This window comes from Calypte anna, chromosome 15 (assembly GCF_003957555.1).
Source record: "Calypte anna isolate BGI_N300 chromosome 15, bCalAnn1_v1.p, whole genome shotgun sequence".
Taxonomy (NCBI): domain Eukaryota; kingdom Metazoa; phylum Chordata; class Aves; order Apodiformes; family Trochilidae; genus Calypte; species Calypte anna.
The window spans coordinates 11937894-11962477 of record NC_044261.1 but is presented as its reverse complement, the minus strand read 5'-3'; the positions used below and the strand labels follow the sequence as shown (position 1 = coordinate 11962477).

The 24584-nt window shown below is 52.9% G+C and overlaps 1 protein-coding gene across 1 annotated transcript in view; it reads left to right on the top strand.

Moving 5' to 3' along the window:
- The first annotated feature begins 8543 nt into the window (after window positions 1–8543).
- SRRM4 (serine/arginine repetitive matrix 4) overlaps window positions 8544–24584 on the top strand; it is a 42526-nt gene continuing 26485 nt past the window's right edge. Inside the window, exon 1 of the mRNA XM_030460522.1 lies at window positions 8544–8674. Coding sequence (XP_030316382.1) covers window positions 8544–8674 — 131 coding nt within the window. The remainder of the gene's footprint in view (window positions 8675–24584) is intronic.

The window sequence follows — 24584 nt, the reverse complement described above, 5'->3', positions numbered from 1 at the left end:
TGCCAGAGCATCAGCCTCCTGTCTGCCGTATTTGATGGCTTTGGAGAGCAGGGCTCCCTTCCCAGTGACTGCCAGGGTCAGATCAGGGATGGGAGGAGCAGTTTACACCCCTGTGGTTGTACTCCCTTGGCCCCATGCCTGCAGTCCCCAGAGGAGTCCCTCCTGCCCCAGGCAGGGGCCACCAAGACACCTCATGTCCCTTCCTGTGTGTTTATTTTGCCAACCTAAAGTGGGTGGTGGTGGGGGTTGGGGAATTGCAATTTCTTAATGCGTGTTCAACTGATTTATTGATAGTTTGTAATGGCAGCAACAGCTCAAGTGTAAATCTCTTCTTAAGAATTTAGAGGACAAATATTCCAGCGCTGTATTAAAAGCACAAATCATAAATGCCCGTGGGCTTCGGCAGCAGGAGGTGGTTAGCAGGGAGCAGGTAGCGAGCTCAGCCCAGGGGCTTCCACCCCGAGCCTTGGAAAGGTTTGTGAAGCTGGAGGGACAGTCCCCTCCAGACAGGAGGTGTCTGTGGCCTGCTGCTCTGTCCTCTGCGGGCACCGAAGCCTGTGTGGGGCTCAGCACCCTCCCCAGGGACCCCCGCAATCTGCCACCGCCTCGTCCCCAGCCCAGGCTGACAGTATTTACGGCTGAAGTGCGCCGAGTGTAATTGCTAATCAGATACAGGCAATCAGCGCATCCCCGTCCCCCCCCCCCCGTGCCACCTCGGGAGGGGCTGCCTGTCCCTGCTGAAGGTGACTCCTGCACGAATTCAGATTTTAAAATAAAGGCTATAATCATCAGAAGTTCATTAAATTAACATCAGGCTCATTTGCACTCAGCGGGGAGGATGAGGGGGGGGGGCGGTGCTGCCCTTCCCTCCCCTCCATCCAGGCACTGCCCACAGCCCTCTCTGGTTTGCTGCTCTTGTCCCGGGCCACAGCCCTGAAACCCCAGGGGGGGATGAGTCTGATGCAAAAGCCATCACCCCTCACTGGCAGGGTTGCCATCACGCCACTGCCCAGGGAAGAGCTATCACACCATCGCTCTCCCACTGACACAGAGAGTCACCAGCAGCCCCATCTCCCCCAGCTGTTCAATGTCCCCCCACAGCTCCAACTCCTCCAACAAACCTGTGTCCCCCAGCTGCCCCGTGTCACGCACAAGGGACTCAGGGTGACTGCCAAGTGACCCCACAGCATCTCTCCTCCTTCTCAGCACTCCCAGCCCCGGGGGATCATGTTTGTTCTCCATGAGCCCCCCGGCCCTCAGGATGTGGTCCCAGCACTCCCTATAAAATCCAAGCAAGAAGTTTTGTAGACCTCTTGGTGATTCCTCATCCCAGAGTCATTCCAAGATTCTTTCTTGGAAGATTCATTCTTTCTTCTTTCACTGGAAAGAAGAATGAGGGAGGAGATGAAAGAAGATGAGGGAGGCAGAAGAGCTTCTGGAGTGGTGGGGTGTTGTTTCATAGCTCATAATTTAAGAGAAAAGAGATCAAAAGGGGATTGTATTTAAAAAAAAAAAAAATCATGCAGAGGAAGTAGAGTCCTTCCTTTAATTAGGGTGTGGATTTGTAATACGGGAGAGTCCTATCAATCACAAAAGGAAGAGAAGGAGTCGAGAGAAACTTTCCCGGGGTTAACTACTTCTTGTCAGAAAGCCAAAACCTTCCCAGTGGCTGCTCCTCTCCGGGAGACATAAGCCCCAAAACCCCCTTGACATTAAACACAGTGGTCCTGGTGGGTGCAGCAATGGTGGGCTGGGGGTTGCCGGGGTCTGGGCACAACCGTAGGGCAGTGACAGCCACCACGGCCCTGTGCTTGGGGGCTGTGCCATCGGCAGGGACCGGGGCTGGGCTGGCATCAGCCTGATCGGTGGAATAATTAATTCTCTTTTGATCATCTGCTGCGTAAATCATCAATGGCCAGGAGTTAATCATGCATATGAAATGAATCCTTCCCCTGCCTTAATGAGTACTGAATCGTGACCAGCATCTGTTTACTCCTGATACTTTCTCTTCTTGTCAGTCGGAAAAATTAATTTTTAATAATATCCTCCTTATTATATATATATAAAAAAAATAATCTAAGAGCAAGCAGCCCTCCACTATGCAATCCTCCTCCCTCTGATCTGTGTTTTTTCAGTCTTAGGCAGGGATTAGTTTTTCAGGGGCTCTGCAGGTGCTTAATGAACCCGGGGAGGAGTGAGCTCTCTGCTCTCCCAGTGAGGATGATGCTGGTGGCAGAGCTGCCTTCCTCCCCAGTCAGTTTTGAGGCTCCTAAAAACCAACAAGGCTGTTGGAACACGGGAGCATTTCCGCCTGCCATTTATCTAGAGCAAACTGCAACTAATCCACTGGTTGCTCCACCACCACGATGCTGTAATTGGATTAATTAGAGAGGAGCCAGCAGCAGCCCTGGGATCCATGCCCACCGGGTCAGCATCGCCAGGAGATGTTTTGGGAGGTGTGCACTGGGTCACCTTCCCCGTCAGCCTGGGCAGCAGCTGATGTCTGACAGCCCTCACGTTTGGGGAGAAGCAGAAGCTCTTGATCCAGCTTGCAAACCAGCTCTACTGGTGACAGCAAGGTCAGTGAGATTTGGGGCTCCTGGACACATCACTTGTCACATCAGTTCCCACGGTGTGCTGGGCTGTAATTTAGCCTGGTTTAACTGGTGCTTAAATTAGCCACAAGTCGAAGAGAGCTGCACTTTGTTAAAAATATATAGAGGATCACTGCCCAGCAAAACATCTTCAACTTTTATTAGCATGTCTTAATGGGAAGTGTCTGCTCCTCAAACTCTCAGTGAAAGTTTATAAATTCTCAGCTGTGCTGCTCATTATCATTGCTCCCTGTGTTCTGCAGGGCCAGCAGGGCTCCATGCAGGTGGAATGGGAATTTAAGTGGCTGGGAGCTCTCCTGAGGCACCTGGCAGAGGGAGCTAAGCAGGAGCATCCCACATCCCGGGAGGAGCACAAGACCCCCTTTCCTAGCCTGTGCTTCCTGGCCCCTGGCTTTCTCAAAGCCCAGAAGCAGGGAAATGTCTCCCATCCAAATCAGGAAGCTTTTTCAGTCAAAGCAGCTTTTTAGCAGGAGCCCATTTAAGGCTTAGGCTGATGCCCTCAATTGAGTGTTTTATTTTACAGCATTTTTCTTCCTCTCCATTATAAATAATAGTCCATGCAAGCCAGACTGAGGCACTTTGCTCCCCACTGCCTCATTCCCATATGGCTCAGGGCTGAGGAGGCAGAAGGGGATCCTCTACCTACAGCTGCTGCTGCCTCTCTGCAATAAACCAGAGAAGAGAATAAAAACCCAGAGGAAAAACCTGATGAGAGGTTGGAATCCAAACACTTGTCCCATCCTCTTATGGCTGCTTTGGTTAAACAGCTTGGGGTTTGTGATTGGCTTTGTGTTTCTTGGGCAGCATCTTCTCTGACTCTGGTGGATTCAGATGCAGGGGGGTGGGAGGTCATGCTGTGAAATGAGTTCTGAGGTTTGATCCCAAACAGAAAATTGGGGACTGTGCCTTATGCATTTCCCACCTCATCTAGGTCTTCATTCCCCCAAGGAGATGTGTTTGTGTAGCCAGGGTAGCCAAGGAAGGGTAAGGGATGTTGATTCTGGTTGGGGCTCAGGTTGCAGTCAGACCCAGTGCCAGATCCCGGGATTCAACCCAGCTGCCTCAGTTTGTTAGCTACTAATTATCCCAAGAGGGGAGGGTCCTATTTGTGCTGCTAATTGGTGGTGATGGAGAGGAGGGCAGTGATGCATTTTGCCCTCTCCCTCTCCAAGGCATCCTGGGGCACTGGGACCTGCCTGGTCTATTTGCCACTGTGCCTTGGAAGGGAAAAAAAAAGTATTTTCATCTTCATCCCCCTTCCCTTCTCTGATTGAGAAGCCCGCTGTGTCCCCCCAGGCTGGTGCAGAAAGGCAGCTCCGTGCTGCCACTGCTGGTGGCCCTTGGCGAGGGAGGACGCAGGGGCTCTGCAGGTCCCCAGGGTCTGTTTGGAGATGATGGAGGGATGGTCCGGGACAAGAAGGCAAGCCGGGGGCTGGCCAGAGGTCTTCTGTGGCCTGGGAGGGTGACACCTCGTGTGGGAAGCCAGTGTTCATGAAGGGGTGTGAGCTCTTCAAGCACTGCTGCTGCTCCATGTCCCAGTCTCTCCCTATTTCTTGCTCAGCAAGGCACGGGGTGGGGGGAAGAGGGAAGGGACACGTGGCCACTGCCACCACCCCAGGGGCCATCAGAGCCTTGCAGCCACCCCTGGGACTGTGAGTGCTCCTGGGTTCCAGGAACTCTTCCACTGGTGGAGAAAGGAAGGACAGCACAAGGACACCTCTGGTGAGTGCCTCCTCCTTGTATGTCCCCAGCTGCTGGGATGGGCAGTGAGGGGACCCCAGAACTCTGCCTGGGGCTCTGCAGGACCCAATCGGAACCTCTCAGTGGGGGGAAAAGAGCCATACAGCAGCTATTTCCCAGCAGAAAGATGATGAATGCTTTCAGTGCCAAACACCACTACCAAGCTAAGAATACACTGACATGGGGCTGCTTGGCTGCCCAGCACCCTCCGAGGGCTTTCTCCACACAGTGCTGCACATTGTCCTGTGGCCACCACCTGCTCAGTGTCACCTTTCTTGGTATGATCAGCCCGAATCCAGCCCCACCCAGCATCTTCTGACCTCTCTACCTGGGCAGCCCCATGGCAGGAACGCAGCACTTGTCTGTCTGCCAAGGCATCCGAGGTGCAGGTGTGTATCAACTTATCACCTTGCAGGTCCACATTTAGGTTGCAAATGTTATTCTAAACAGGGAATCCTTCCTCCTCCTCCTCCCTGGCTGGAGCAGGAAGGCTTTGCAGCCTTGCAGCAGGGTGGAAAACCCCCCCGGTGTAGTCAAGGGAATAATTGGTAGGTGGCTCTGAAGTGCCATGAGTGGAGGGCACTCGTAAGCCTTTGTTTACTGACTCTAGAGCAATAATGAATACTTTCAAAGATAATTATTGATTTTTCTGCATTTGCAGTAAACCTGTTTGAGGGAGGAACCGGAGGAGCATCTCTGTGCCAGAGCCACTGGGAGGTGGGAATGGGGTGTTTGGGCAAAATGAGGGTCTGGGTCTTCCTGCTGGGTGCAAGCCAAATTAGAATAAAATAAAATAAACCTCAACATTTATACAGAAATATTTGTGCAGCCCCAGGACAAACCCATTTTCTCTCTACTAAGGGGAAAAGATTAAAATTTAATCCTAGTTAAACACATTTTCTCCTTTCCCTCCCCTGAGGTACCTCTTGGTACTGGGTACACAGCTTCTTCCCTCATCCCAGGAGATGTGGACCTGGGTGTAGTGAGTGGTGCTGGGGATCAGCAGCCTTGTGCAGTCCTGTGCAGGGTTGGGGGAGCCCAGGTCAAGGCCTCGAGTTAATTTAAAAACCAAAGCAAAACATGGAACAAGTGCTCTCTAAGGAAAAGATTATTTTATTTTATTTTGTTATTTTGTTATTTTTCTTTATAAAATCAGGCTGCCTGTGCCCCATGGCACCATCCCTGAGGCTCGTGGCAGGGGCACCCACCCAAGTTCAGGGAAGCATTGTCAGTGCCATGGGTGATAGATACACAAGAAATGTAAAGTACCACTTCTGCTCAGTGATATGGTGCTTTTTTTTTTTTTTTTTTTTCTGGGTATCTTGTGATATTTTTTCAAGCTGTTTATTTATGAGACAATTTATTACAGCCCAGTTATTCTATAGCAGGAGAGTCTATTCCTAGGAGCCTCTGTTAACTGAGCCAATCACTTAATTGGCTCGCTGATGTCTCCATAAGGTATGCCAGGAGAGAGGGTTCTCCTTGTAATGATTCTTCCTCCTGCTCACACACCACCCAGGCTGATAATTTAATAGTGCAAACATTTATTATTCCTTTATTTGGTAGTTAATTTGGGGACATTTAGAGCTGTTTCAGGATTGCTGGTGGAAGGAGGTCAAATGCTCTGGGGTGCAGTGAGGACCTGGACCCCAGCTGGGGGTGGTTGGACTTATTCTGTAAAGTCCAGGGGGATTCAGGGGCTGATACCTTGCAGGGTGTTTGGTTAATAAGTTGCACTTGGAGCATTGGGGATGAACCCCATCTGGATTTTGGGTCGTTTATAAAAAAAGCAGACTGAGACCAGGACATGTATGTACTTATACCTGATCTCTCTCTGAGTTCAGTGTGCTCTGGGCTCCTGAGGATTACCTGTGTGATACAGGAATGGATGGAAGGGACAGAGGAAACCTGGGCTTGGATTTGCTTGGGCAATGAGTGCCTGTCCCTGCCTATCTGCAGAAGAAGATAGTGATGGGTGCCTGTCAGGGGGCTGGTGGCTGTCTGATCTGCCTGCCAGAGTGCTGCTTGTGCTCCCCCCCATCCCTTCACCCCCCCTCACCCCCCTTTCATCCCCCTTCCCAGCCCTGCTTTTGCAGCTTGCCTTCTCTAGACCTCTTGACCTCTTTCCTTTGCTGCTTCTGCTCTGCCCCACAATTTGCTAGCCCTAGCAGCCCCTGGAGGGGCCATCCTATGACATCCCTGGCATGTGTGCTGTGCCCTGGGCCTTCACCATCTCCATCACCTCTGGGAGGTGTCCTGGGGAAGGGGGGGGGGGGGGCAGCCCCGAAGCCAGCATCTCTCTGTCGTGCATGAATGTCAATCTTCCGTGTCGGGCTTTTTCGGCAGCGTCTGGCTGAGCTCTCTGTTTTTCTCTAAAGCCTTGCTGGATCCGTGCCCGTTCCCCCAGCACCCCCCCTGCCCCAGCTCATGGTCTGGCAGCACAAAAGCCGGGACCGCCCGCCGGCACGTGCCGCCCGGGCCCCCCCTTTGTGGCTCTTGGCGTGGGGACACGGCTCAGGGCCACCTGTCCCCTGGTTCTAACCGGGCAGAGAGCTCTGGTACTGGGGAGCAGAAAGCAAAATGAGCAGGGGAGGAATGAGCCTCCTGATAATTTCGTTTTTACGGGAAAAACAACAACAACAACAACAAAACACACACACACACAAAAATCCCAATAACAAACAAAAACTAAAAAAAAAAAAAAAAAAAACCAAAACCAAACCGAACAAGATTCTCTGTGATTTTCGTTCTTTCCCGGCTCCCACCACCCATTGTTCCTGGCTCCATTATGCCCCCGCCGCTTACATAAAGGCATCGTGAGGGTTTCCAAGGCACAATAGAGGGAGTCTCATTCATCCAAGGTCACCAGCTTTTACCAGTGCTTCAAAGCGTCTGGGAGAGGAAACGTTTTTTTCCAAAAGATGTTTTTATTGTCCTCGATGCAGAGGCTGAGAGGGACAGCACTGCTGTCCTTGTGCTGCTCCAGCCCTTCCCTCCCCCACCCCATAAGCCCAGCAGCCTCAATGGGTCAAATCCTGCCCTGCATGGTGAGGTCTTTGTTTTCTGAGCTGGGGCCAAGAAGCAGCATGCCCTGTCCTTGCCTCTCCACTGGCCACCTATTAAGTGGGAAGGAATGGGGAGGGGGGAAAAAAAGGGAGTTTCATTCAAAATCTCCTCACCGTATAGGGCCCAGTACAGACCAGATATGGAGTGGTCTCCATGGCCTCATGCTCCCTTGGCCATCCAAGCTGGTGGCTCTGCGCTCTCCCTCTCTCTTCATCCATGTCTGGTAAACAACTAAGAGTGTGAAACACAAAGGCTATTGGTAGCCCATGACAGGGGGATGGATTTGTGGGGGATTTTGTTCTGGCCTGGAGCGTTTGTGCCCCGAGAAGGCGCCCTAGGCGTGGGGGTGCCCCTGATCCATCTGCGAGCTGGAAGCAGTTCTTGGGGAGGGAATGATGGGGATGGAGCAGGGAGGATTGGGGACTACAAAGACAGTGAGGGAATAAGGGAATATAATTCCTGACAACTGGTTTCTGATGTGGGAGCTGTTTCAGCCATCTATTCAGTTTAGATCCCCTGCTTTGCAGAACATCCTTAGGAAGCGAGGGGAAGGCAGTTTCCCAAAGGCACTGCTGAACTCTTGGAACACTGTTTCACGTAGGAGAGAACAACGAGACAATATTCACATCAAATGCTTCCTCAGTGAGGGCTGAGTAAGGGTATTAAACCAGCCTGTGCAATGGAAGCCCCTTGAGTCATCCGGGCCCCTCGGAGCCCCCCAGATTCTCTGAGCCCCCCCAGAGCCTCCCGGCAGCCCTAACACCTCCCCCCCCCCCAATCCCACCCCGAGCCGCCCAGGGTGGTCAGCGAGGCAGCCGTGCTTTCCGTGGGGGAAAAGGGTGAACCCAGCCCAAGGAACCGCTGGGACCTCTACGGAGCCGCCGTCCAGCGCCGGCAGCGGCTCCCCCGGAGGCGGCTCCGGGTGGGGAAGGCGGTACCGGGGAGGAGACTGGGCTGAGCGCGGCCCCTCTCCCCGCCTCGCCGGCACAAAACGGGAGGCGGGGGAGGCTTCGACCCTATAGATCCCCGCCAGCCGGGTCAGAGCCGGGGTGGGCTCCCGGGCCGTAGTGGGGGGGGGGGGGTGGGATGCAGCGCTGAGTACGGCGCGGGGCTGGGGGAGCCATGGCTAACGTGCAGCAGGGCGAGAAGCAGCTCTTCGAGAAGTTCTGGCGAGGGACTTTTAAAGCTGTGGCCACGCCGCGACCCGAGAGCATCATCGTGGCCAGCATCACGGCCCGCAAGCCGGTGTCCAGGTAAGGGTTGGTGGAGGCAGCTCGGCTCAGGGACATCCTCCCCCTCCGCCCCATTTACACCCCCGGTTGGAGGCTGCACTTCTCCGAGTCTCCTATCCGTCCCAAATTTCTGCTCCCCCATCAGGGGGCACTAAAGTGTCCCCTCTTTACAGTCCCAGTTAGGGGGTTCTCTCCCATGCCTGGGGCAGGAGGATTTTGTCTGGCTGGGCCCCCTCCCCAGGTAGGTGCTGCTCTCTGGAGGGCAACAGGCTTCGGAAAATTCAGTTCGGTGGTGGTTGGAGCCCAGGAACTGGCCTGGGCAGGGGGGTGTGTGTGTGTGTCTGGAAAGCTCTAGCTGGACTAAAGAGGATGGACAGTGTTTGGGGTTATCAGCCAGAAAAGGTGGTCCCCTCCACCTCTGCCTTGCATCCGCTTGAGATGTGTCCTGTTGGCTGTCTTGTCTCAGCATCACTCCTGCATCACCCGGAAAGGCGATGATGCCTGCGGAGGGGAGCAGCCTCCCTCCAGCTGGACCCTCCCTTGGTGTAGGGGGGAGGCTAATGCACCCCAGAGGCTACAGCAGCAGGTTGGCTGCGGGTCTGGGTTCCCCAGGTCTCAGCTCTGCAGGTCTGGTGCCTGCCTGCCCTGTCTCTCCTGCTCCCAGGGAGGCCGGTGCCTCCCGTGTTTCTCAGAGGCTGAGTAGGGATCAAAACCTATGGAATGAGATGAGATGAGATGAAGGGGGTGCTTGTACTCCCTGAGCCACTCAGCAGGGCTATCTTGTGAACAAGGATCTTCGTGGTTTTCTAACAGCATTGCGCTCTCTAATTTAGACCAGTTTTATCTCAGTGTTGGTTAAAAATATCCCCTTTGTGCTGTTTTTGTAAGAAAAGGATGATTTTGCTGGTTCTTCCCTATTTGCTCTGCATTTCCATGGCTGGCTGCTCCCCACTGGTATGGAGGACACCCCAAAGTTTCATGCAGGTGATGGGTGGATAGAGGAGAGGGGCTCAGTCTGCAGGGCTAGGTGTCAGGGGCTCAGCTCGTACTGAAGAGCAGAGAGCTCGGGGGGGGGGGGGGGAGGGGGAGGTGAGCCCTTTCGGATGCCTCCTGTGCCAGTGGTCCTGCTGCTCATACAATGGGCTGGGAGGGGGGGAGGGGAAAGGGCACTTCTGCCCCAGCCGCCCAGGTGCCCAAGCATCCATCATTGCCATTAATCAGGGAAGGCACGGGTGAGGCTTCCAGAGGAGAAGAGCAAATCCCGGTTTCCATGGGCAGCGTTTGCAGGGCTTCAGTCTTCCTAGGAGAGAGGAAACAGTGGCTTTCTCCTCCCCTGTATCGGGCTACAGTCGGTACCTCAGGGTGCAGGGTGGGTGCTAGTTTAAACACACACACATGCTCTCTCCTGCCTGAGCCAGCCATGCTGTTAAATATCTTGTGGTCAGGGATGTAACACAGCAACAAATTAAGGCACTGAGGAACTAGAGAAAGCCCAAGTACCAGGAACAATGCGTGGCTCTATGCAGCAATCCGGATTGCTGCGGGCATCCCGGTTGGGCTGAGGACCACGCTGAGAGCATTTGCAGCTCTGTTAAAAAGTTAATAAATGCGTGTGCCTTTCTGTTTCACTGGCACTGCCTGCTCTGGCAAGAGGGGAGCTCTGTGCAGGGATCAGGAGTGCTCAGCACAATGCAGAATGGACCTGCCAACTCAGCTTGGCTCTGTTTGACACCTTGGCACTGGCTGATGCTGCACGATGGGGTCCCTCACAGCCACCAAGATGCCACTAGGACACCCTGGCTGTGCAGCCTGTCTCCTTTTGTCTCCTAGCAGTGTGTGCCATGGGCCAGCCCTGGGATATTCCCCATGGAGCAGCCATCTGTGCCCTGCCCTGGCTACAGGTGTTGAGTGGGATCAGCCCTGGTGAGGCTCTCCATGGGGTCTGCAGGGGGTTTGTGCTCACCCCTGTCCCCGTGTCATAGGGGGGCTTTGCTGCACTGTGGGGCTGCAGCTGAAGGCTGGGGAGCAGGAGGGCTGCAGTCCCTGGAGCTCTTAAAGGGCTGCCAGCTTGGGTCCCACCTCTCTGCCTGTAGCCCAAGGACTTTGTCTGGTCAGGATCATGCCCATGACATGCCAAATCTCTCATCCCCAGGGCCCTTTCAGAGTCCCCATTGGAGTACCCAGCAGTGTCCCCAGCACCCTGAGATGGTGCCATGATTGTAAGCCAGCAATAGCCAGAGCCCAGCTCCTGCTGCCCATCCACCTGGAGAAGGGTCCCAAGGCTTGCAGCAGCTCCTCTCACATCCAGCTTTGCTCTGGGTTTGTTTTTCCTGAAGGTTTTATTCTGTCTCTGCTCAGATGGGTCTCTTCCCTGATGGTGCTCCCAGCTCATTTAAGAGCAAATAACTGTGGTGCCAGAGAGCAGCAGAGAGGAGACAGGGAGACCAGTTTGCCAAATGAAAAATGAAGATGACCATCTGGATTCCTGTTTTCTCCTTCACTTGACAGCTGCTCCTCTGCATATACCGTGGATCTCTGCCCTGGATCCAGCCCCACGCTTCCCGCAGCGGTGGAGGCCACGCTGTGGTTTCTAGCCCAGCTTTGCTCCTCTCCCCAGTGGTTTTGTTGGCTGAGCCTGTGGGGTGCTGAGGGGCTCAGCTGCAGCATGAGGATCCTATCAGGAGCCCCCGCAGTGGGTAGAGCCCAAATCCATCCCTATAGAGTTCCCTGGGCATGGGTGGAGGCACAGTCCAGCATCCTTGGTGGGGCAGCAGTGGGCTTCCTAGGTGCAACCCTAACCCTGACCCCCACCTTGCTGCTGGTCCCAGAGATAAAGCATCTTCCATCAAAATTCCCTGGGATGTTTGGAGGTGTAAAGCTTTTTTAACCTGGGGGTTCATCCTGGAACAAAAGGATACATTATTCTCTTCCCCCCCGGTCCTGCTGGGGCCGGTGGCTGGGGGGGCAGTGGGCTCCAGCCTCCTGATGCAGCTCTGTGTCCAGAGCAGGGCTCTGCCAAAGTAAATGGATTATTGACCAGTTTGCAGCATGAAAGGAAAAAACGAGGTGATGGTGAAAGGTTCCAATTAACCTCTCCCCACACAGGGCCTGAGGGGCTTGGCCAGGCTTTCCTGGCTTGGGGTAAGGAGCTGTGGGGAGGCTGGGCAGGGCTGGGGCTTCCCTTTGCTTCTCTATGCTGGGGGGGGGTTTGCTCCAGCACAGAGAAATCATGGGGTGGTTTGAGGGACTTCTGTGGTGGGACCGATGGGGTCAGGGACCCCCTACCAGACCCCAAGCCCCTCTGCTGAGCCTGGGTGCCCTCGTTCCTTCTTCCTGGTCTGTAAGGATGCTGCAATCTCTACCTGATGTCAACTGCGAGGGGCTTTGGTTCTTGTGAACTGAAAATCTCTTTAAATCTCCCTCAGTCTTGGGACAGGTATTGTGGCTGTCCCATGGTGAGGCAGCTGGAAGCTCTTTTGCTTTTAGACTTCTCCCAGCACTGCTGATTTCCCACCTACCTCTCTGCTGGATGCCAGGGGATGCTCCAAGGTGCCTTGGGACCCAGGGCTGATGGCATTCTGGGGTTTTGTGGGATTTCTTTGGAGTTGTTTGTGTTCCCTCCTCCCACACTGCCCTGTCCCAGTACCCCCAAGCTCAGCTGAAATCTGTTTCTACATGGAAAGTCAGGGCATTGCTGAGTCTTTGGGATCTGGGTGCTGGTATCTGCTCCTGGGGCAGCCGGTGATGCCAGGTGAGCTCCAGCCTGAGCCAGGAGAAAGGAGGCTCTTGAATCCCTCCCTGCCAGATGGCCTAAGTGGGTCACATCAGGGCAGTGCATGGGATTTGTGCTTTAACCCTTAATCCCCCAGGATGTGCTGTGCAAGGGGGAGGAGGAGGGAAGAAGAAGGGGGAAGAGAGAAAGAGAGATGTGTTGCTGGAGTGGGATTAATCCCAGTTTCACTGCCCTGGTTTGCCATTGTGTCTGATCTCAGTGATGGGTCTGGGCACTGCTGCAAATCTGCCGGGAGAAGGGTGGCAGTGGGTCACCCCTGGCTGTGCTGGGACCGGGCAGGAGCAGCCATGGCACTGAGATGCCAGGGGGCCACAGTACCCCCAGCAAGGGCAGAAGGTCCCTGCAACCCCCCTGAGGACTTTGCAGTGACATTTGGTGCAGCAGAGACCTCCTGGAGGCTGGAGACCAGCTCTATCCCCCCTTCTCCCCCCCCTCTATCCTCCGAGCCATGTTTTGGTGATTCTGATCACTCATTTGTCCCCAGCAGGCTGGCAGCCCTTGGGCACTGGTGCTGGGATGTGCTGCTGGGGAGGAAGCCCCCATGGCAGCCCCGCTGTGCCCATGGCCCCCCACACCTCTTAATCCTCCCCCTCGTGTGTTGGGCATCTGCTCTGTGGGGAGAGGCAGCAGCAGGGCTGGCTGCCATCTGCTCCCTCCTGCTCCCCAAGCGCTAATGAGCCCATGGCCCTGGCCCAAGAGGGGGGAGAGGGGCTGGAAAAGAAAAGTGGAGGGGGAGAAGAAAAGCCCTGTCCTTGGAGGGGCTGTCAATAGGGAGGCTTTTGTTTGCCCCTGCCCTCTGGCTCCAGCTGGAGGGTGATGGGAGCTGGGAGAGCTAATTAGGCAGCTTGGGAGCTGCTGGGAGGCTGGGGGCAGCCAACCGAGGGTTGAGCTGGGGATGCCCACAGGACCCCATCCCTGCTGTTCATACAGCCTTCATCATCCTCCTGCCCCCTGGATCTGCCCATCTGCCTCTGGACTGATGCTGGGGTCCATATTCCTGCTGGCCTCTCTGGTGGGGTGGGGGAGACCTCTGTCCCCAGAGTGCCCCTGCCAGTGTGTCAGGGAGATGGGAGTAAGTTTTCTGCCCGGGCTGAGTGGGATGCAGCAAGAGCCAGGTAGCACAGCTGGGCTCAGCACCCTTTGCTAGGTGTGTTGGGCCCCAGCACAAGAGGGTGTACAAGCACTTAAGGATTCAGGGAAAAAGGGCCTTTGGAAACCCCTTTAGGAACCCCAAGCTCATGGATGGGGCTTCCTTAGAACCACTCGGGTATTCCCACAAGCGCTGTTTCTCCCTGCTGTGCCCTTGCTAGTGCCACATGGGGCTTTGTCACCTTTACCTAAAAGCTCCCACAAGCAAATGTAGGGCTGAGGGTTATCCCCAGACCAGCACTGCAAGGACTGGAATACAGAAGGGGAGTAGGAAAAACTGTTTTTTTAGACAAGTAATTTCTGATCTGTAATGGTTCATTTGAGAGCTTTGCTGAGGCTAAATCTGTTCCCTTGGCTCCAGTTCCCAGCAGACACTGACATAACCTGGCCCTGCCATTGAGAGCAAAATCCACAACCCCTCGTGTGTCCCTGCACACACCTTCACATCCCTCCCCCAGGTCTAACTAATAGCTATTTAGGGTCTCATAGCCCTGATAGCAATGATGACCCTGATGCCAGGGGGTGCAAAGGAGCTGTTTGCTGCTGATGGATCCTCTTGTCCCTGTACTGTCACCATCCTGCCTCCACTGTCCAGGATAGCTGCTCCTGCTGTGACTTGGACTGTCCCCAGAAAAGAGCTCTGCACACCCCACATCTTGCTGCTTGAATGGGTCCTCACTCTCTCCTGGGATCCCCAGATGTAGAGAAACAGGATAAACCAGGTGCCTCGAATTGCCAGTGAGTGGGTGTGAGTCCACCTGTGCCTGATTAGGACAGGCCCCTATTGGGCATGAGCAAGACCAGGGGGCCAATAAAGGTGGGACACACACCCACAGAAGGCACCTCAGCTCACTCTGGTGTGAGGCATGGAGAGGCCAGCAGCTTGTTGAGCCTCTGGAGCAAGAAAGGCTCCTCCTGCTACACTTCTACCCTGGAAGTGCTGTGTGGTGGCTGGAGTCCTGGAAGAGACCAGCAGCTCGTCGAGCTTCAGGAGCAAGAATGGCTCCTCCCGCTACACCCAGACATAGTGGGTTTCTTGTTCCAGAGGGCCATGGCTAGAGCTGAGCCCTTCTCTGAATGGCCTCATCCAACCCCTTCCTACATCTGTGTCTGGCAGCTGGAATTTTCTACAGGTACATTTATCTCTAAGATGAACCTATCAAATGTGAACCCCTTGTCATTGAAATGAAATTATTTCATGCATGACTGTCATTTTCCTTTCTTTCTTTCTTTTTTTCATTTTTCACCCTCTCCTTTTCTCCTCGGTGGCCACTGAAACCTCTTCATCATGGCAAAGCCCACCTGGGTTTCAGATGTGGGTGGTGCCAGGACTTTGCCATAGCCTCTGGTCCAGCTCAAGCCCCTGCTGGCTCTATGCTGTTAGGAGAGCAAGGGGCCACTGTCCCATGGTCATCCCTGCCCCATTGGGTCTCCAAGCCCCTGGATCCTCCTCTGGCCCTGATCCCAAGCAATGCCATCATCTGGAAAAAAAAAGTGCTGGGCTTGATGCCTGGATGGGAGCCTTTTGGCATCTCCCTGCCAGCAAAGGGCAGGGAGAAACACCAAACCCCAGAGCTGATTTGCAGCCCCTCTTGATCATTTTTATGCGTGCACGTACAGGTGCAGAGCTTGGGGTGCCTGAGATCCAGTAGGAGGGGTGCATCCCAGTGGCACAGCACCCATCTCAGGGCTTTGCCACAGGGTGGATTGGGCCCATGCCAGGGGCAGCATGGCCGGGCACATTGCCCGTGTCTTGGTGCCACCATCACCTGGCAAAGGCCACACAACCCTCTGCGGGACACTGGGTGCTGTGAAACTGGCTTCTCCTTCAGCCACTTGAGCTGAAAGCGCTGACAAACATTGTGAGTTTAAAAATAGAAGTTTTTTTCACAGTCGGCAGGAGTGCTTTCCCTGCCAGTGCAGAGGGGACTGCAGGAAAGGCTTCAAATAAAATAAAAGTAGGAGGGGGGAAAAATATTAAAAACTCTGTTGCTTCAGGCTGGCTGAGCTGGGTCTCCCAGCCTGTGACCGAGGCAGGAAGCCGTGAGGTTGGGGCTAACTGCTTCACTGATGACCTGCTTAACAATTTATTTATTTTATGTCATCATTAATGAAAGGAGAAACTGCTGCTGCTGCTCACCCCGGATGGGGTTTTGTGGGGGCAGAGGTGGGATCAGGGGCACTGGAAAGAGTATTTCTTATTTTTCCTCCAAGTGGGTGCCTGGGCAGGCAGAGGGGCTGGGGGCAGCATGGGCAGAGTCCTGCTGCTGCAGGGATGCTCTGGTCTCTTGTCCTGGTTCCTCCCTCCTCTGTGGGACAAGGGCTGCTGTAATGGGATGGGATGACATGCATGCTGGTGGATCCTGGATCTGGGGTCAGATGCCCACCTCACATGCAGGTGGCTGAAAATGCCCTGAGATCTCCAGGCTGCAATGGGAAAATGAGTTTTCTCTGCTGCTGCCACCAAATCCCAGCAGCACATTATCCTGGTGGGTGTTGATAGCACTTTGGCAGTGGGCTGGTTATACTGAATTGGTCTTTATACCTGTTGGGGTATGACTGGAGGACAGCGGGGTAGGAGAATTTTAGCTACACTACTGTAGGGATGAAGAAGTAGCTATTTCCCAGCAAGAGAAATATTTTTTTCCATTAAGAGAAACTTTGTGGTTGAAGACCACCTGATGAATTAATCTGAATTCATCTCCAGCTGTGGGTCAGCTGGAGCTGCTGTATAACCAACCATTGGCTAAAGCAGTGCATATAGAACAGTGTATAATAGCATGTAAATATATCACAACTGAATCACTGCTTCATCATCTGCAGCTGGCAGAGCAGCCCTTGGTGGCAGGGTGGCTGTGGAACTTGGAGCACAGGAGGGTGGTTGGGGCTCTGGTCTGATTTCTCTGTGGCTGGTGGTTTAACTCAGGGAGCCTGTGAAGTATTTGGCCTCTTCAATTCCCCTCTGCTTCAACCAGAGCACAGACAGATTTGTTACCACGGGCAGAAGCAAGACAAGTGAGGTCAGCACTGCCTTGTGCCTCCTAATTGAGGGTGGATGCCATCTCCTGGTCATCTCCTCTGTCCCTGTGTGGGGCTGAGCTCTGCAGGCCACAGGAGATGTTGAGTGCATCTCCTGAAGGATCCTGGGGAATCCCTGGACACAGGGACTCTGGTGCCAATTCTCTGGATGTCTGGAGAAGTCACTGGCACAGTTTTTGACTGGTCCTTGTACTCTCCTAAAGACTTTTCAGATGTGGTTCAGGGCCCAGTGCATGTGAAGAGTTTCTTTCAGATGTTTTGGAGTTGTTTGTTTGTGGGTTTTGTTTTGTTTTATTTTATTTTATTTTGGAGAGCCCAGGCTGGCAGTTCCAGCCAATGTCATGCTCCAGACACTTCCCTGCTCTCCCATATTCTGGCTGTGCCCCCAGTCCTGCCCTCACCCTCTAGCTTGAGCATCTCAGCACCACCAGATACAGAGCTAAAGGCACAACACCAGCAGCATGTGGTAGTGGCAGGTTTGATTCTTGCTGTTTGCTGCCTTGTGGCAGTAGTTACTACCCCATTGCCCTTGAGGGCTCCCCAGAAGTGTTTTTTCCACTCACAGCCAGTTTCCCCATATTCATCCCTCCAACCAAAGCTTGGATGCCCAAGGGCAGGTACTCAGCATGGCCAGGTTAATTCTGATGAGAAGTCTTGCAGGCCAAAGAGCTGGCTGCTGGCTCTGCTGGCTGCAAATGCCACCAAATTCATCCCTGGTTAATGTAAGCTGGAAAGCAGGATTCCAAAGACCCAAAGCTCCCTTGACCCTCCTCACCACATGGGCTGCTGCCAACTCTCTGTGCTGCCCCTAGGTTTGTCCTGCATGGAGCATGGGACACCAGGTCTCACCTCTCCTTTCCCATAGGGAAGAGCAGCAGAGCCCACAGCCTGCACTCTGCCCTCAGACACATCCAGGGGCCTGCTCATCCTCCCTCCCATGTCAGTATTGATTTGACCTGAACTCCCTTTAATGTGCTGTGATTTCTTTCAATTAGGCTTTGAGAGAAGCCTCTTTGGTGGTCGATAGAGCCAGCCCTAGCACGGTGCCTGGACCAGGATGGTCCAGAAGGGGACGCTTAGACATGCTCCCGCATCCCTGACAAGAGCACTCCTCTGTGTCTTATGTTTCCCCATAGCCCATGAGGATAATCCCACTGTTTAAAGTTCACTTCTTATAACCTCTCCTTTTCCTAGCTCTTTCCACCCTGTAGACTGGTGGCTTTGCTACCTCAGCCTACAGGACAGGCTTGCCAAATCCTTTGCTGGTTTACCTGCTGTAAAGGTGTAAGGTGTGCAGCCCCACACCAGCCAGAGCTGAACTGAAGCTGAACAACCCTCATCTTCCCATCTGTGGCACAGCTGCCTTGCTTTTCCCTTTCTCCTTGGTGCCTTTCACCTCCCTGGGGATGTGTTTAGCCAAGCCAGGGCTTGGTGTCATATTATTTCCAGCAAACCAATGGGCAGAGTGCTTGTTTTCAGAGACTGCATGGAGCAGAAATCCCTGCACTTCATCTCCAGCTGCAATTACCGAAGCCAAGTCGATGCAGTTGATGGTAATAGGACGGTAACACTGTCTGAATTTGTATTTAATGCTGATTCCAAAGGTCTGCAATTTTCATCAGCACCACACGACTTTTTATAGAACAGAAAGATGTGAGAGCGGTTAATGAGCTGTAATTCTGGAGAGCTTCTGCCTTGATTGGGACTAATTATTGTCTTTATAAAAATAATTAACAATCCACACAACATGTAGTGTGAGAGGCATGTGGCATTAATTAAACCATGAGGTATTTTCAATGTACCTTTATCTCCCCTTTCCCAGAACACACCAAACAAGCCGTGGTATTGCACTGCAGAAAGCCAAGTGTGAGCTGGCATCAGGGTGAGGGCTTGTGCAGTACAAAAAGGGTAGGTCCTGAGCAAGGACCTGCATCCAGATCACACCTCCACAGCCTCCTGGCTCTGTGTGTACTGTAAAAATCCTCCTTTGGGTAGGAAAGACTGTTTTGGCTAGAAGATGATGATGGTTTTCATGTGTGGGCTGTCCCTGATGGGTGCAGAGGGTGTGCTGGGGATGTTTCTGTGTTTTAGCTGAAGACCAGGTGGTGGGCCCTTGGTGAGGGGCACAGGGGGTCTGCACTGGGTGCTGTAGCACCCCAAAATTTAGACAGTCACTTTGTGAAGGCTGAGCTCTTTTTCTCCAGTGCTCTGAGATCCTGGGGTGAATCCCAGGAGAATGTGCCCCACCACTGACAGTGAGTGGGTGTGTGAGCTAAGACACACTTACATAATGTCTAATTGTTAATGAGACTAATTTCTCTATTTTCCTGGAGGTATTATGAGAACTAAGGAATATGTTTGCATAATCTTGATTTTGTTTATAAATAATTCTGGATTATCTAAACATGCATAATACCAGGGCTCTGCTGTTCTCCATTGCCTTTCAGCTGAGGATCACAATGAATTTTACAAATATTAGTTCAGCCTCACAAATCTCAGCAAGCAGTAAAATTATTATTACACTTGATTAAACATAGATGTGCTGAAAAGTGAAATGATTCTCTCCAGCCCTTCCTGGCAGGGTCTGCATGGTGCCCAGGAGCCCAGGGAGCCTGCCTGCCTCCTCCAAACCTTTCCCCTAAGGAACAGCAAGCCAATAAATACCCTTTCCTTTTTTCAGGGTAATGATTTAAAACAATGTTCAGGGTGGTGTGGATGGCTAAGGACAAAGCCTGGGAGCAGAGAGAGAGGTTTCTTTCTAGCTCTGAGCCCCAAAAAGCCCTGGGTTCTGCAGCACTGAGCACCTTGGTGCTGGCCATGTAGCACGGAGGGCATAGCCACACCAACCTCTGCCTCTTTGGAGTGCAGTGGAAGGTGGGAAGGACCTATCTTCTGTCCCAGAAACCCTCCTTAACTTAACCCCTCCACGCCAGTCCTTCCTGGGCAGCTGGCAAGACCACCAACAGGTTTCTCACAGGCTCAGGGGCTGCTATGAGGAAGAACAACTTCTGTCCAACCAAAACCTCCCACCCATGAAGCTGCGATTTGAGAATTTCCCAGCTCAACTGACATAGGCGATGTGATACAGGGAGGCAAAGGGCCCTTATGGCCATAAAAAGCCTCTGGAAGAATGCAACAGAGGGGTTAAACCCTGCTTGCCACCTCTCTTCCTGGGTTCTTAATGTTGTAGGCTTCTCTCTCCTGCAGCAGTGGTTTCAAGCTGAGCCCAGGGGCTTGCTGTTCATTAGCTGCAGGCAGGCAGGTATGCCCATGCCCTGGCATATGGGGTGGTTTGTTAATGGGTTTCAGTGACCTGAGTGTCCCTGTCCCCAACCTGGATGGATGGGATGGCCATATTTTCTGTTTTCCTCTGTCAGCCAGTCATTCCAGCTCTGCAACAGCTGAGTGCTCAGGTTGGTTTTTTGGAGTTATCTGAGTGCTGAGAACTACAGTGTGTTTCCACCTCTTCTCCCTGTGGTAATTTAAAACCAAAATACATTAACAGAGAAGGGGGAAAAAGCTTCATGTGAGTGGAAAAGGGAGCATTCCTGCTCCAAGTAGGTCTTCTCCCTCTGTCTTTTCCTTGCTGTTTCCAATGTGCCTTATTACTAATTCATTTTTAAAGTGAACTCTCAGAGCTCCCAGGAGCTCCTGGTAACTGTGTGCTTACAGTTCCTCATTTGGTTAAAATTTAACGAGCTATGTTATTGGCAAAGACTATTTCACTGCCATTCACCATGCCAAATAGCATGGGATTTTGGACAAAGGAGGGAACCAGCACATTGCAGAGTGTCCGTGGTGACCAGCTGGCTGTGTCCTGGCCCTGCCATTGTGTGGTAGCACGTGGAGTGGCTTCCTTGTTAAAGAGTGAGCTGAGATCTGCCAGGAGGGTAGCACAGGAGGATGCTGGATTAACTGGTGCAAGGGACTGAAATCTTGTGTGGAAGCACAGACCTGCTGGCAGCAGCCACTGGCAAAGCAAGACACTGCTGTGGGGGCTTGGCTGGAGCTGGGGTGCTGTGGTGGCGTAGGAGATGCTCCCTGGGGGCTGGCTCTGTGTGGCCCATCAGGCACGAGGATGTCCTCCAGCCTGACCACTGTGGAGTAGCAAAAGTTGCAGAGAGTAGCAAATTGCTTCTGTTTGGGAACATCCTTCAGTTTGCTTTTTGTTAAAACCCTCTTAAGAGGTTAACCATCATCTCCCAGTGCTCCCCAGCTTGCAGCATTGTGTTGGGAAGTGCCTGACCACAGCTGCTGGGCTCCCTCCCAGCCCCTGGTCCTGCCTTTCCTCTGACTTGGGTTTGCCCTGTGCCACTCGTGAGACAGAGATTAATGAGAAATTTGAGTTCACATCCAGGCTTTTCCTAATCACCAGCTCTATGAGAGCCGCTTAGAAGAGATCAGTGGGGAGCTGACTCCTCCCCAGACCAGTCCCTACCGTGCCAGGGTCACTCAGTCCGGAGTCCCCCAGACCATGGGTCAGGGACGTGCAGGATTGCTGTGCCAAGGTGCAGCATGGTAATGTCAGTGCTTTCGGCTGCATTTGTGAGCACTGGGGATACCCAAGGCTCCTCCTTTCCTATTCCCTGATTGAAGAAAAAGCTGTCTCCTTCACAGGCATGGGAACGCACAGAGTACTTGTTTAAGGAGCGAGATTTGAGGATCGGGGAGGCACAGGACTGTCCCCCCCTGAGGGCAAGCCTGTCCCGGCAGTGTGCAGGTGCTGCCGGGCACCAAGCACCGCAGGGACCTCTGATCCAGCAGCGTGGGAGGCGCACAAGATGCCATAGAAACCACTCGAGACGGGGCAGCGGTCCAGGTTTCCTTTAGAAATGATACAGCCACATGCCATGTTCCTCGGGTTTCTCTCTGCTGTCGCTGGCAGGCAGCCGGCAGAGCCCTGCAAGGTGGCCAGGTCGGGAGGTGGCTTAGACGGGAAGTGTCCCTAGCAAGAAGGGGACCCAACCGTGAAGAGCAGGGAAAGGCTGTGCTCACCCTCATGCCTGACCTTACCTAAGAAAGATGGTCCCTGGGAGCATCTCTTTCCCTCCGTGGAGTTTTAGGGAGCCGCCGCCAGATGGTGTCGGGGACGGAGCCGTGGCTCCGGGCTGCAGCCACACAGCATCCCCCGAAGCATCTGGTACTGACCCTGTGCTGCTGCCGGGGGCCTCTTCCAGCAGGGAAGTTCCTCTGTTCTGATTCAGCCATGCATAGCAAATCAACTGCTGGAAAATAAAGAGCCAAGCTGCTTTTTTGGCCTGGGATATACAAAGAGTGATCATTAAATGTTTCTGGAGTCTCAGAAGCAAAAAGAGCTGTGGGTGCATTTGGGCTTGCAGAAGGACACAGGGTTCCTAGGGGGACCAGGAGGGGGGAGGCTGGCAAAAAAAAATGGGTGAAAAAACGTATATTATGGAATTGTGTTCCTCTCCTGTGTTTAAACTGCCTGAAGTAAACCACACACTTTTCTGCAGCTGGTGCTTCTGCTGATGCACAGGAAAAAAATAGCAAGGAGAAGATTAAAATTGAACTGGCTTAGAGTCTGTGTAATCAGGGAAAATATCTCTGTGATTTGCTATTATAATTTTCAATAACAAACTGCAGGGCTCCTGCCACACTAATAATAATGGTTTGAATGAGGTGAGGAAAGAACCTGCCGTGGGGCCTTTGTGTATGTGTTTGTGGGAAGCACTTAGAATTTTTCCCATCTCTTAATTTTGAAGAGATATTTTTAGTGCATATTTCACACAGTTTATGTAAACACATCTGCTGGAGTTTTAGCTAGGAAATGTCTTTAAAATCTCCTTTTCTGTGCCCTCCCTCTCCTGAGACAAAGAAACAGTTAGACCGTTTTCTTTTTCAATCAGATGAGCAAGAGAGAAAATGAAAGGGTTGTTTTGTCAGCACCAAAGAGCTTCTCAGCCCCAAATCTCAGGTGGATTTTAGAAATGCTGCAAGCAGCTCAGCCCACCCTCAGCAGGGCCAAGGTCCCAGGGCAGAGAGATGCTCATTGGAGGTGTCTGTGGCACAGAGCTGGAGTACAGCAGGGACACCAGCCCACTGCTTGCCCTCTCCTGCACCACCAAACCCTTCAGGTGAGGAAAAGAAAGATGAGATATTCAGTCATGTGTCCATGCACTTATACATTAGTTAGGGGGGCCATCAAGAGCATCTGTGGGTGCAAGGGGCTGTGGGGGCAGGAGTTTCTCCTGCTTCCCTCTGAAGCATTCACAACTAATAGGCTCATCAGAGATGCTTTAACCTTTTTCAGTTTAGGGGCTCTGACTGGCTGGAGCTGCTCCTACCTTTTTGTCATAGGGATGATGGGAATGTGAGGCCAGCCAGGGCTGAAAAAGGGCAAAGTAGTAGCTTCCATATTGCCTTTTCCACATACTCTGTCCTGAGTTTGGAAATGCTGTTTGCTGGGAGAGTTTTGGAGAAAAACAGACAAGTGAGCAATCCTGACTATTTAGCATCAGCCAGAGTGAGCTAAGGGCCTTGAGGCCCGGCTGCAAGGTTACTGAAAGATCAGCTATGGACAAAAGATGAGGGAGTTGGCAGGAGAAAAGAAGAATAACAGGATGGGAAAGCATCTTATAGACAGCAAATCAGCAGTTGTATTTAACCAGTTAGATAGTGCCCTGCAATAGAATGTGTTGTACACAGCAGTATGCTTATATTATGTTATCAGCTTGACTGTGTATAAAAGGGCTACTGCTACTCTCAATAAACAGCAATACTTTGATTGTAAAAGCTGTTGATGCAGGTTTACCCTGCCTGGGGTCTCCAACATGCTTGTGTGTGCAGCCAGAAGCCCCACCACCACCAGCACCAACCCAGCTGCTTGTGCAAAGGAAAATATATTTAAAAAAAAAAAAAAAAAAAGGTTATCATGATCCAGCCCTGGTGTGCTTATGCTGCTGCTTGCCAAGCAACTGACAAGGGCAGAAGGGCTGCAGGCAAGGTCACAGAGAGCTGGGACTTCTGGACCCCCCCCTGTGGATGTGAGGAACGATGCTGCTGCAGGTGGGGAGATAGCCTGGTGGCAGGGTCTGGCACCTGAAAGGGTACTAGCAAGGCAGTTTTCCTGCTTTTCTGTCCTTCTGAGATGTCACTGAGTTACTCTGGAGGAAAAGGATGATTGATGAAAGGTTTTTGGCAGGAGACTGCTGCAGGGCCAGGGCAGAGGAGCTGGGCTGGGATGTGGAAGCTTGTGGGTAGGGGAGGGCAGCTGCCCAGCCCTGGCAGCACTGGGTGCCAGCATGGCAAGGAGCTCATATGCACATCCAGCCCCCGCTGACTGTGTGTCACTGCAGGGCTGGAGGGGACAGGTGTCACTGGGCTCAGCTCCTAGTGGAGCATGCATCACCAAGTGCCACATTTCATGGCCTGATGAGATGGCACTTGGCCATGGCACTGAGCATGGCAGCTCTGGGATGGAGGAACAGGGATGGTTTATGAGTTAACTCTGCTCACTGAGACAGCAAATACCCTGTGCTGTTGTACCATCCTCTATGAAAGGTGCCAGCATCTGCCCAGGAAGGGCAGTGCAATCCCACAGGGGATAAGAGGGAATATTTCCTCACAGCTGGGTTGGTTCAAGGCTGCAGGACTCACTCATGTGGTTGACCCATTGCTCTGAAGGCCATGGAATTGGAGAAAGTCAGAGCAAAGCATACAGGCATGCTCCATGGCCAGGAGTATGTCCTTAGGGACAAAACCATGACCCCCGTGTTGGCAGAGGTGCTGTGGTCTTCATTCTGAGCCTGAAGCAGCTGCCCTTCAGCAGAGCAGACCCTGGGCATTCTTCCTGCCTCCTTTTCCTCTTGCCTGCTCTGGCACACGTCCCTGTGGGCAGCACATCCCCTGTGCTGAGCAAGCCCCCACGCTTCCAGCTGCATGGTCCTCCTTGCCCTTCTGGGGATGGCCCCAGCACATCACCCTCGAGGC